At 40.0% G+C, this 13,671-nt stretch overlaps 1 protein-coding gene across 3 annotated transcripts in view; it reads right to left on the reverse strand.

Moving 5' to 3' along the window:
* PLCB1 (phospholipase C beta 1) overlaps window positions 1–13,671 on the reverse strand; it is a 457,205-nt gene that overhangs the window by 167,930 nt on the left and 275,604 nt on the right. For all 3 annotated transcript variants that reach the window (XM_029071936.2, XM_029071938.2, XM_029071937.2), the window contains 3 exons: window positions 4,865–4,944; window positions 3,349–3,402; window positions 881–956 (listed from right to left, as the gene is read on the reverse strand). In XM_029071936.2, coding sequence (XP_028927769.1) covers window positions 881–956; window positions 3,349–3,402; window positions 4,865–4,944 — 210 coding nt within the window. The remainder of the gene's footprint in view (window positions 1–880; window positions 957–3,348; window positions 3,403–4,864; window positions 4,945–13,671) is intronic.

The raw sequence follows: 13,671 nt of genomic DNA on the forward strand, positions 1-13,671 counted from the left end.
AGTAGTCATTCTTCCATTCATTTACATCCCCATCCCTTCCTAGGCAGCCACTTTAGCCCTCAAAATTTTTTTGACTTATTCGTTATTTACTTATTCATTCTTGTCTATTCTTTATATCTGATCTCTCACTTGTGGCATTTTCAATCATTTATGACTACTGCCTCACTCACTAGATGGGAGACTTCCTCTGGACCAAAACTCTGTCTTTTTTTACTACTCGCATATGTTCCCTAAGCACCCAGGACAGAGTTCTGTGCCGCACTTGATATCTGTGGTTGATTTTGATAATGAGCTGGAAGAATACCCTCCAAAAGGAATGCAAGTACTGAGTGTTCCCTGTGCCTTTTATCTCTTGAAAAGACTCTGGTGAAAAGAACTCTGTACATAGTAAGCGCTCAATAAATACGATTGAATGAACGAATGGATGAATGAAAAGAACTTCCAGCTGCCAGTTTGTACATTCTGTCCAGCTCCTTTTGGTGGCCAGGAGTGGACACTACAGATTTTTCTCATTGCCAGAGCTGGACAGAGTGAGATTCATGCAGTTCCCAGATTTGGGAGCCAGACAACTAAATAAAAGTGCTTACTTCTATATTGAAACGGGTCCCAGATACCACTGGGTCCCAATTTCACTCGCCCCACATCTTTTATGACAAGAATACATGATTGCAGAAGGTGCAAAGCCAAATGGCTAATTTCATTTTTTTGGAAAGCATTTTATCAAGTCCCACAGTCAAGTAATCCCATAAATTGCAAACATAACTTTCCTATATTCATTTTTCACAAGAATAAAACAAAATCATTTTCAGGTTACAAGGCATATCTATCAACCTAAATCGTTTGAGGAGATATGCCGTTCTAAGAAAACCCACATGCTTACCCTCGAAGACGGAAGACTACAAGCTTCTAATGCAGTTTCTACTCGTTTTCGGTCTGCTGAAAACAAGCGGTAGATGCTACAAAGGGAAATACAAAACAATCAGAAAAAGAGAAACGGCTTAAAGACATAGTACATTATTGGATTTCAACAGATAGTGAAATGGATGGTAAAGGATTTCCTTTTGTCAATCCTGTGGTACATATCAAATTCAAATTGGAATATTGCATGAATTTTTTGGAAGATACTGGGAAAGCGTATTTCTCTATTTTTATCATGCCAATATGCTGTCTTTTTGGAATATCTGCCACTTTAATAGAAGTGTTCATTTATTTATTTAATCTGTCTAGTTTCTGTTAGAGTACAAGTGGACCCGAACTCAAAATCAACACCACTTGAAGATGATGGAAGAGATCATGGTGATGATTTGAGGAATCAAAAAAAATTAGTATGGGCACAAGTGGAAGTTAAAAAACATAAATTAGGCTGGTAACCCTGGACTATCTAGTAACCAAGAGCCTCTGGCTCTTGGCTTTAGCATTCAAATGTAGAGAAGATTATAAGCTTCTCATGGGCAGGGACTGTGTCTTTTACTTCTACTGAACTTTCCTAAGCTTTGATCAACACTATTCACTGACAGAGAATAGGCAGGCATTTCTCCAAAAAACCAGAGGCCAGGGGATAAGGTCAATGTCTAATAATATCTTTAATCATTTAGATTCTCATTTAATATAAAGAGCCAACTAACATTCATCTTAGATATATTTGCTAAGGACGAAAACCCAACTCAAGAAGAGTCAACTCTTGGCTAATGGAGAGAATAAGTAAACCATGAATAAACAGAATCCATATATCATCCAAAATGCTCATCAGGACCTAATTGCTCAGTTTTTTCACCATTCCCACCCCCAAGCCCCACAGCACTTACATGCATATCCATAATTCATTTATTTATATTAATGCCTATCTCCCCTTCTAGACAGTAAGTTTGTTGTGGGCAGGGAATATGTCTGTTATACTGTTGGGTTGTACTCTGTAAAAAGTTCTTAGCTTCCCCTGATAATCCCATATGCAAGTGTGAATGAAGAAGGAAACGGCCACAATGCCAGCTTCAGGAAAAACAGGGAACCCAAAATAATTCGCAAAATGGAAAACCACCCCCACTAGACTGTAAATTCCTCGAGGTCATGAATTATGTCTACCAATTCTGTTGCATCGTACTTTCTTAAGTGCTCATAACAGTGTTCTGTATAGAATAAGCACTCAATAAAGACTACTGATTGATTGGTCAAGAGTTCTGTGTACTATGTAATGTTCAAACTCATTTTAATCTTTTTTGTAGAATAGGCCCATCCCCAATGTTTGTAGTCATAAAAAGCCCAGCCTACACAACAGGTGTTTGATAAGTATACCGAAATGAGCTAATAATTATGGTACTTCCTCTATGCCAAGCATCGTACCAAGTGCCGGAATAGATTTAAGATAATTAGGTTGGGCAGGGTCTCTGCTCCACATGGGGATCACAGTCTTAATTGCCATTTTAAAGATGTGGTAACTGAGGCACAGAGAGGTTAAGTGACTTGCCCAAGGCCATACAGCAGGCAAGTGGCAAGGCTGGGATTAGAACCCAGGTCCTCTGACTCCAAGGCCCGTACTCTTTCCACTAGGCCATACTACTCTGATTAGTGTCTTTTCTTCATTTCCAAATATGTTTAGCAGAAGCACCACGTGGTACTTGAATAACTTTGGAAAAACCAAAATTGATATGTGTTATGGGAGTGACTGCTAACAGGATCCTCTTTGCAGCAGCGATTCACGCTACACTGGCCTGGAAAATACAGCTTGGGCCCAGCACTAGCTAAAGTGCAGCACGGTGTAGTAGATAGTGCGTGGGCCCGGAAGTCAGAAGTATCTGGGTTCAGGTTCTGGCTCTGTCACTTGTCTGCTGTGTGATCCTGGTAAAAATCACTTCACTTCTCTGTACCTGTGACCTCATCAGTAAAATAGAAATTAACACTGTGAACCCCGGGTGAGACAGGGACTGTGTCCAACCTGATTAGCTTGTATCTACCCCAGTGCTTAGAACAGTGTTTGACACATAGCACTTAACAAATACCATTATTATTATTTGTAGTAGTTCAGTACAGAGTACAAGAGGCCTCTTTGCTTATCAGCCTAAAGGAGCTTTCACAGTGGTAATATCAGTGGTAAATATTTTGAATCACCAATCTTGGTGATGATTTAGTGCTTCATTTCAAACAAGATAAACCAGGTAAATTAGCCTTGACCATTCATTCATTCAATCTATTTATTAAGTGCTTACTATGTGCAGAGCACTGTACTAAGCACTTGGAAAGTACAATTCGGCAACTAGTTATCATGACTCCATCCCGTTAGTTATCAACACTAGGGCATGAATTAACATCTTCAAGTCCATTAAAATCAATGTTAGAAATGTGGGTGAAACTTACTTTTTGAGAGGAATTCGCCCTTCTGGAGTGACCTGCAGTTTTAGTTTGGTGTAGCTTTTGGAGAGAAGTAAAAAGAACTAAGATGTCAAATTGACTAGATTTATGAATACAACATACATGAGAGCATGAGAAATGCCACTGAGAGTCAGATTCAGGTCAATTCAGTCGAGCATTCTGTCCCTGACAGTGACAATAAAAATAATAATTGAACCAAGTAATGGTTATTCTTCTCATATCCCACATGCAGTGAGATATGCAGCCCTGGTTTTCTATAATTTCCCTGAATTCTATTATTCTGCGGTGTCAATTTGAAATTGATGATATTCCAAATTACCATCGATTGGAACAATTCTTTTTTTAGGGTGGTCGGGGGGAGGGTGGGCTGGAGAAAGAACTGTTAGAACAGGCTTCGGACCGGAACACAGCCTGTAGAATGAAAAATAAGTTAGGCAATGGGAGTTATAGAATGCCCTGTCAGGCTTGTAATTGAAAATGAGTTTTTTTGAAAGCTAAGTTTTTCATAATGACTACATTTGATCCAAATTTTGATGAAAAGTTTCTTGGCCAGAGGTGAAAACAATATGTGGGTAGCAGAATGCAATGTGATAATGTTGATTCTCACTCTTGCAGAGACAGATGAGGACAAATCCTACATAGTTGACAGAGGTGGAACCTGAAATATCATCCTTGCTTAAAATCAGAACGATCGAGGAATGTGGGATGGGCCAGCATCCTCTCTCCCTCTGCAATTCTCCGTCATGTCAATATGTTCTCTCACACAGACCTCAACACAGTGCGTCAGACCCTAAATTTACCACACTGCCTGCCCACCAGAAGGTCCATGGGGAATAAGACAAATTTAAGCTGAATTCTTTATGGCCCACGGTAAATATATCACTATTCGCCTTGAGCAAGTGGCTTGCGTGGAAAAGGCCATTATAGTTTAACAGGCAATTCATTCTGATATTTCTCCTTGCTTTGCCTCTCATTTTTATCTCTCCTTTATTCTTGTGAACACCTCCTGTTCATCGTAGAGATAAGAATCAATGCACTGAATTTATGAGAGAAAAGGATTTACTGCTTTTCATTTCTGGAGCTCCAAGGCTTATAGGAAATGGAGAATGCATATTTCTTGTTTGGGTTCTAAGAATAGATATGAAAACGATTCACAGACCCCAAAATAGGGCTGTTCGAAACCCACTGCACTAGGATTTGGAACAAAGATGGCAGGACTTGGACGGTCTTCTCCACTTCATGAAGTAGGAAAATAACGACAGTCAAGCCTGCTTTTCATTCAAGACAGCAAAAGCTTGCTTTGTGAACCGGGTCTTTTTTCCTTGGAAGTTTTCCATCATGGTACAGTTAAGGTATCTGTTTTCTGAACATAGCCCAAGGAGAAAATCCATGTGAAAAGTCAGCATCATATAAACAAAAGATAAAATAAGATGAACAAAGGGGAGAGGAAATTGGCTCAGAAGAAATAACACCCATAGCAATAAATATTAGAACTGCTTACGCTTTTTCCAGAAATGCATCCCTTGACATGTTTTGGGCCAGCAAATTTGTTGCCAAACTGAAGACCTCATCTGCCCATTCCTAGATGTAAAATAACATGTATTAGCTCAAACCTATCATCAGCAGAAGATATTTGTTTAATTTTTCATTCCAGGAAATGAGTTCAATTTTCATCATCCTTTTTCTCAGCAAGAGCTACGTACCAAAAGACCGAAACATAATCTTGATCATTCTCCATTCCTAGGAAACTGACCTCATGTATACAGTACAGTGGATTATCTTTCAGGGCAGTTATTTTGGATTAACAATGTCGTCATGCTTCCGAACCTGCATGCCTTATACTACCCCTCTGTGCAGTTGTTCATAGGGCACTTTCAGAAAAAAAATATTTTCCTTGTTTGATTAGTAAGAGAAGAGAGGCTAACAAAAAAGATTGGGTTGGGATGGCAGCAAAAGAAAGAAGAGAGCACCAGTGAGAGAGGGGGTTGGAAAGTAAAAAAAAAGATCTTCAAATGTCTGTTGGAAAGACCATCTTTCCCGGGATTGATACCTCTTTGTAATATCTTGGGTGGTAAGAATCTTTCCCTTTTCCTGCTCCCCATTTTTGTTTGAGACACAGTCTCTATAATCACTTTCCAAGTCTTTAAATCCTGTGAATGCTCTCCTTGAAATGCGGCCGGAGGAAATGTATTCAAAAGATTTTATGAAATAATAAAGGGTCAGCCGAGGATAACGCCAAATGATTTGCACCTTACAAGGTCGAGATTCAAGCCCACCCACATGAGGGAGGTGAAGCGGTGAACTGATGAAAATGCAGGTGATATGCTCTAGACAGACTGCCAACTGGTTCATTTGGGCTCCAGAATTTTTTGTAATAGCATATTTCTGGCCTTCGCTATCCAGTCCATTGACTCATTTTTCCAATTCATTAGTTGAAAATTTATTTTAGTAAAATATAGGGGAAAAAAACCAATAATGATGATCAAAATAAGTAAATGGCCCTAACAATGCCAAAATAATGAACTACAGAGGAAAGCAAGAATGCTAATCAGGGTCAAGTTCATCTCGCTCAATATCATCCTCAACAGTGCCAGCTGGGAACTTGGAGAAACGGTGACTGGGTGGTCCTCTTTGATGTCTATCTCACAATATCCTGCTCTAATCAATGCCCTGTGATGATTATTCCCTGCATGAAAAAGTGCCTCCTGGTTTCTTTGGAACCTGTCTCCTCAAGATTCAGTGAATGCAACCTTGCCCATGGGTTACTGGACTTGGTGAACAGATCTTTTTTTTTTTGGACTCTCCCCACATCCTCTATGATTTTATAAGACTTCCATGTCATTTTTCAGTCCTCATTTTCACAGCCTTTTCTCCTCCACAAACTGTTTCGTGCCCCAAATCTTGGTTGTCCTTCTCTGCCGTCTTTAGCATTGTCCTTTTCATGGTACAGTGTCAAAAACTATACCAGCTACTTCACAGCACAAACCATGGCTTCATGCAATGGCAAAACTGCACTGTTTATTTTTAATATACCTTTCTGACAATGCCCAGCTTTTTGCCGCCTAGAGGGAAAGAAGTTGTGTTTTTCATCAGCCAATTCAGCTCAATCATGACTCCACATTCACAATTCAGGTCAGTTATACTCCACACATCCCGGAGTGCACTGGGACCGATATCACATGGATTAAAAATTTAAGACACAATTAACCTAGCAAAAAACTACTGAACAGCATTGCCAGCATTTCTTAATAACTACATAGTATGTGCTTCGCCACAAAGGAAAATTAACAGGTAGAGGAAGTCTAGCTCTTTTTTCATAACTTCTTGGCATGATTTTTTTTAACAATGAAACTACTAACATCAGAGAGGAACGTTGTGCCAAACTTAATGGCTCAAATCTAAACAATCCAGGTCAGTTCCAATTATGCACATAAAAGAGAGAAAAACCCTCATTTAACAGTTAAAAAGAACTATCTTCATCCAATGGAGGAATTTTAAATAATATGATTCAAAAAAGCCTTAGATTTTTTTCAAATGCTCCAGATATAATCCTTTCTGGGTTATGAATAAATCTGTGCAATTCCTGCCTCTGAGGCAATTTCTTGTGATAAGTTAAAATTATTTACAGTGAAAGTGCCATCTCAACTGTAACTATATCAGTGGCATATGTTCAAGTTTCGCAATACATATAAAGTGCATGCTAAAAGTTAGTGACGCAGGGCCTGAAAATGATGAAATACAGGGATACGGACAGGCTGTCTCTAAGGGAGATTCAGGGCATCACTCCAAGGGTGGGGAGAAGTGGTGGAAAAGTGAAAGAAGAGAACTTTAAAGTGCAGTAATATCTCTTCTAAACATCTTTCCCTTAAACCCTCCACCTCCAACCAGAACAAATTGGAGATATCCTCTCAAAAATAAATGAATAAAATACATTTGAATTGTGCCCGCTCGGACTATAGTATCATAAGGGTCATTTTATTTAATCTGCTACACTTGTTTTTCCAGTGTCAAAGCAACAAGCTTGTTATCACTCTGTGCCCTGTTTCAGACCTTTACTGCTGTATATTCAGATTCTTCTTAGACACATGCAACATGCACTTAATGTTATGGGAATTATGCACAGGGCAGGAAGGGCATTTCAACCATCCATCCAAGTGCATTTTTATACGATTAACAACTTGAGCTAAACATGGATGCTTTGCTAGAATTGATAACTCTGGTAAGTATTCCTTGGCAAGTCAAGTAATTCCAGTCTCAACCATCTCAAATCCCAATTCTTCCTCCTGCTGTTCTTTCCGAGTAGTGACCCTCACACATTTCAATAGCGGACATTCCAGATATAAACATGTTTTTATTGCTAAAACATTCAGTCATTCTTGGCAAGCAGCTTTGCCTCTGTGACACCCAATTTCTCCTTCGATGCCTTTTAAGTAACAGTAGCCCTACTTCCAAGGAAAAAGGCTCTCATTTTGCCACATGGAGGATACACAATGACTTCACCCTGTAAAGATGACATTTCCCCTAATGCGTCGCCAACAATATTCTTCTTGATATTAACGGGACCAATTCTCATTTCCCAAATGACCTGCAAACATTAAATCCAGGTTGGGAAAATAAATAGCATCATCATTATGAATCAGTTCCATGTCAGCCTGGCGGAAATCACTTCCTTGCTAAATGATTGTCGCTCGGGTTTCCGTTTTTGCAAATTTGCCAGTAAAATAACCCTGACGTCTCCGATCCCCTGCTTCCCCTCACCCAACAGGGTTCTCAATCCTAATCTTTGTGCTTCTTTCCTCCCTGAACCCCAAACTCCATTCCCCACCTCCTTGTTCCCCCATAACCCCTCTCTATTTTATAACTGTTGTTTTATTTTATCTTTTTTTAATAACAGCTCCAACACTGCTGGGTTCCATCAGGATCTCACTGCTTCTGCCACTAACTCTACTCTTGTGACTGGCTTTGGAGGAGGAGGAGGAGAAAAAAGAGGAGGAGGAGGAAAAAAAAGGAGGAGGAGGAGGAGGAGGAGGAGGAGGAGAAGGAGAGGGCGTGACAGCAGTTGCAACATAAGCAGCGAAGATCCTGATGTAAACCAGCAACACATACTGTGAACAAAATAATCAGGGAGAACAATATCTAGAGAATAACCATATTCCTAATCCTAATTAGATTTTTTTTTTTCCTCGTCGGTTTTCTGTTTCTTGGTAACGACATCCTCATTCTCCTGGAGCCATGCTCGGGAGACAGTGGGATGCATTCAAGGAGCAGACGGGGAGTCAGTAAAGTCATGAGAAAGAACAATGAATAATAATAATAATAATGTTGGTATTTGTTAAGCGCTTACTATGTGCAGAGCACTGTTCTAAGCGCTGGGGTAGATACAGGGTAATCAGGTTGTCCCATGTGAGGCTCACAGTCTTCACCCCCATTTTACAGAAGAGGGAACTGAGGCCCAGAGAAGTTAAGTGACTTGCCCACAGTCACACAGCTGCCAAGTGGCAGAGCCGGGATTCAAACCCATGACCTCTGACTCCCAAGCCCGGGCTCTTTCCACTGAGCCACGCTGCTTCTCGTGGCTCAGAAGAGGAGAGGAAGAAGAGGAGTGAAGAGGAGTGGTAAGTGAGGTTTATGGCGTCAGGAAGGTGTGGGGCTAGTTTTACACTTAATGGAAAAGACAGTGAGGACGGGGCTGGGTGGGAAGACAAGGAGTTCTGTTTTGGGACATGTTTAAGGTGAAGGCAGAACATGCAAGTAAAAGACTAGTGAGATAGATTTTGGGATGATACATGTAGTTGAAACTGTAGAAGTGAATGTGTCTCCCCAAGGGAGGGAGTGTGAATTCCCACCTGTGTATTCTTTCTCAGTGTTTAGTACCGTGCTCAGCACAGATTAAGCGCTGAAGAAATATTATTACAACTACTACTAAATTGAGAAGAGGACCCAGACAGAGCCTTGACAGACAACTAGAGTTAAGGTGCAGGAGGCAGAGGAAGAGCCAGCCAAAGAGATGGGGAAGGACTAGCCAGAGAGATAATAGAACCTGTCAGACAAAAAAAACGAGGTTAATGTTTCCAAGAGGAGAGGATGGCCCACAGTGTTAAAGGCAGCTGAGAGGAAGACACAATTTGGCACTGTAAAATACATGTCTTAAGGCATTTTTCTAGGCATGTACACTCAGGCTAATACTGATAAGGGTTAGAAAAACTTCTCAACATACATCGAAACATGCACTCTGTTCCCAAGTGCATTCTCTCACTGTGAAAATTGCTGGCACGCACACTAACGCACCAAGCCGAGGAGGAGTCATTGTGAGGGGAAAGCATCACATCATATGCACACACTCCCCCGCAACCCCCTAAACACACATACAAATGGCAAAAGAAAACTTTCCTCCTCAAACTGCCAAAAGCCAGGGAACACTTGGAGAATGAGGTGCTTAACTCAGATCCAGTATTTCTGACTGCAAGGCCATTAGGGATGGTCCAAGTGGTCACGGCTACCATAAAAAGGGATGTAGCAAATCACCACACTTTGAAACCAGATTTTGCTAGAGCTAACAGAGTGCTTCTCCAGTTGGGTAGAATTTTTTTTTCTAGAAGATTCTAGCCTAGGAACAAATAATCAAAAATTCTTTTAATCAAAATACAATAAAATCTTTTGGTTTTTCGGAGGTCCCATAGATGTAATTTATATTTATATCACCACCATTCACTTTACTAACAACTTTGTAATGGACCGGGAAAGTAAATATCCTTTGCAGTTCATTTGGAGAAGTGGTGCTTGGCTGAAATCATTTCTCCTGTCAACTGCCCTTATCAGAAAATATACCCAAATCATTCATTTTCATGAAAGAGCCGAGAATCACTCTGTGAATAAGGATGATTCCTAACTATATAGCATTTCATTAAAATCAAAACTGATGGGGTGTAAAGTCAATGTGTGTATGTGCTATCTTTTGGTCCCAGCACTTTGGTTTAATTTATGGGGAGGCAACTTAACATTGAGGGTTAATAATAGTCTTAAGACATATGTATAATTTCATTTAATTGCTCAGTTATTTATTCAGCTATTTCATCCTGGGAGATTTTAGCACTTTATTATGTATTTGTCCAGCCTCTTGCTTCATGAAACAAGTTTTTGTCTGCTTCCTAGTGGATTGGAAGCAACTTGTGAGTAGGAAACACATATTTATTTATATATATGTCTGCCTTCCCCTCTGGACTGTCAGCTTCTTGTGGGCAGGGGATGTGTCAACCAACTCTGTTATATTGTACTCTCCCAAACACTTAGTACAATGCTCAAGTGCTCAATGTAAGTGCTCAATAAATATGAGTGATTGATTTATTGATTTGCTACTGCTGTACCTTCCCTCTCCTCCCTCCCCAAATTTCACTCTTTCCCATGGAACTGTTCTTTGTAGGAAAAGACAAATGTTGTAATTCTTAACTCTGCTAAATGCTGCCTCTTCGCAAACAGGATCAAAGTAATAATTATCATTGGTTTCTTCAGATTGGAAGACACAACCTCTAGTATTCAGGTTAAAAAAAGAAATGGTTCAGTGCTCATAAGCAGGAACCAAGTAATCAATATGACTGTTGTTTCATCAAGATGGCATTAACTTGCTTAAGTATTTTAAGGGCAAGGAGAGTGCACATATCTTCACTAACAGAACCTGAAACCAACTTCAGAAAAAAAAAAAAGTTCACGGCTCCCACCACTTTCTGAATTGGACAATAGAATGATTTGCTGTCCAAGAGCCTTGAAATTGGTGGGGGGGTTTTGTGATAAGGATGAAAAATGTTAAGTTGGAGACAATTACTTCATTCGTGCCTCATGTTTGGCCTTGAGCTTTATAAGACTTAACATTCAAAAACAAACCCATTAAAGTCCTATTTTTGATGAATCCCGATCTCCAACATGTCTAAAACTTGAAATCTACTTGTTGGCTATTTCAGCCATTCACAATCAATGAAAAGTCTTCATTAGGACAGAAGCAAGAGTTTGGGGTAGAGTTCAGATTCTTCACAGATGATTCATTTTGTCATCAATAGCACCTGACATTTAGATGATGGATTTCTAGGTGACTATTTTTGAGTGATTTTGTTGGAGAAATCCCTCTAGACTGTAAGCTTCTTTGGGCAGGGAATGTAGCTGTTTACTGTTGTATTGTACTCTCCCAAGCACTAGTACAGTGCTCTGCACACGGTCATCAATCAAAAAGTACAAGTCAGTGAATAGATGAAGAAACGCAGCTGCCTGACAGAACGTCTTAGCTGTTGGGACAGCACTGGGATCTTGAAGCAGGCTACGGCAAGATCAGCATTCGTGTCTCCAAAAAGCTGGTTTTTGCCTGTACAGTTCAGTTGAATCTAACATTAATGCTCACTGTCGGAAGGGAACCTGTCTACCAACAGGGCTGTATTGTGCTCTTCCAAGTTCTTAGTACTGTGCTCTGCACACAGTAAGGACTCAATTAGTACCACTGATTCTTTGATTAATAAAGCCCTTATCTGCACCTATGCTGTAAGCTCCTTGTGGGCAGGGAACATTTACTCTCCTAAGCACTTAGTTCTAGGCACACAGGAAGCACTCAATGAACACCACTGGTTGCCTGATAACCATGGGGCAAGTATTTATTCTTATTATAATTATTAGCAGTAATAATAATATTTTAAGTGCTTCCTATGTGCCAAGCACTGTACTAAGTGAGAGGGTAGATACAAAACGAACAGATTAGACAGAATCAACCACAGGGGTTGAGTACTTACTTTGTGCAGAACACTTTACTAAGCTCTTGGCAGAGTACAATGTAGCCAAGTGGGCAGACACATTCCCTGCCCAGAGCGCGCTGAGCGTCTAGGTCCCACACAGGACTCACTTTCTAAGAAGGAGATAGTACTGTCATTTGATGCCCATTTTACAGATGAGGAAACTGAAGCCCTGAGAAAATAACTGACTTGCCCAAGATCAAAAAGCAAGAATAATCTGGGTAGCGGATGTCTCTTTGGGATTCACATACCTGGCACTGTCTTTACGTTCATTACCCCCTTCCTTGCAAGCTCCTTGAGTCTACCACCAGCACTTTACTGTACTTCCCCAAGTGTTCATTACTGTGTACTCTGTACACAGTAAACACACAGTAAATACCACTGATTGATTTTAATAATTTCTAATAAAGACTCAGGCGTCTTTGTACTTCAGCCCAGCTTTCAGAATATAAACAATTCCCTTAGAGAAAAGCAAAGACTTGAGGAAGCTGAACTCTTTTACGCCACTAGTGGGGTCGTTGAATATACTATTGCTTCAGTACAAGAAACTATCCCTCTGGTTATATCAAAGGAAACTAATTTGAATTGGACTTTAAAAACCTATTCTTTAAGCATTAAGTTTAATAAAAATGATATGTAGCAATGTTAAAGGATTCCCAAGAGCCTCTGATTTCAGAACAGGGAATTTCGTTTCAATTGACTACTGGTAAAAATTGGGCCGGTAGCAAAGAATGTATGTTGCTTTTGGTGTAGCCAGCTCTGTCAAACAGAATCTCTCTGAGCGAAGAAGCATTTTGCTATGAACTCTACTCTCTCAACAGGATTCTCGGAGCTCTGTTGAGACGTTGCCAGATGTGAGCGGTTGACGGGGACTAAATGTTATCAGAGTAGACATTAACTGACCTGTCCAACTTGGTACCCTGAAGACCCACTCTCGCTAGCCTATGGGTTTGTTCTTCCATCCCCCATTTAAGGCTCCAGAGGCTTCTCTCTGTAGCCATCAAGAGTGGATTAGTTCATTCCACAATAATTTGGCTCAGATAACAGTATTACTGGATAAAGTGATTAAAGGTGTACTTAAAATTATACAGAATGATGTTATTGATCTAATAATATCCCTTGCAATGAATACAAAATTAACTCTTCAGAGAACTCCGCAGCCTTTGATCTTTGCTTTAATGACACATAGTGACCTTTTCGATACCTATGGAAATTCTATACCACTAGTAATCATCATTTATCTATTTATTTATATTGATGTCTGTCTCCCCCTCTAGACTGTGAGCTCATCCTGGGCAGAAGTGTGTGTTTGCTGTTATATTATACTCTCCCAAGCCCTTAGAAAAGTGATTTGCATACAGTAAGCGCTCAATAAATAGAAATGAATGAATGGATCACAATAATGATAACGATAATCACAGTAGTATTAGTTAAACACTTAGCATGTGCCAAGCACTGTATTAAGTGCCGAGGGAAATACAAAGACAATCGGGTCACGCACAATAGTGTCATCTTCAAGTAAAAGCAATCTTTCATCCAT

The sequence above is a fragment of the Ornithorhynchus anatinus genome, chromosome 9 (assembly GCF_004115215.2).
Source record: "Ornithorhynchus anatinus isolate Pmale09 chromosome 9, mOrnAna1.pri.v4, whole genome shotgun sequence".
Taxonomy (NCBI): domain Eukaryota; kingdom Metazoa; phylum Chordata; class Mammalia; order Monotremata; family Ornithorhynchidae; genus Ornithorhynchus; species Ornithorhynchus anatinus.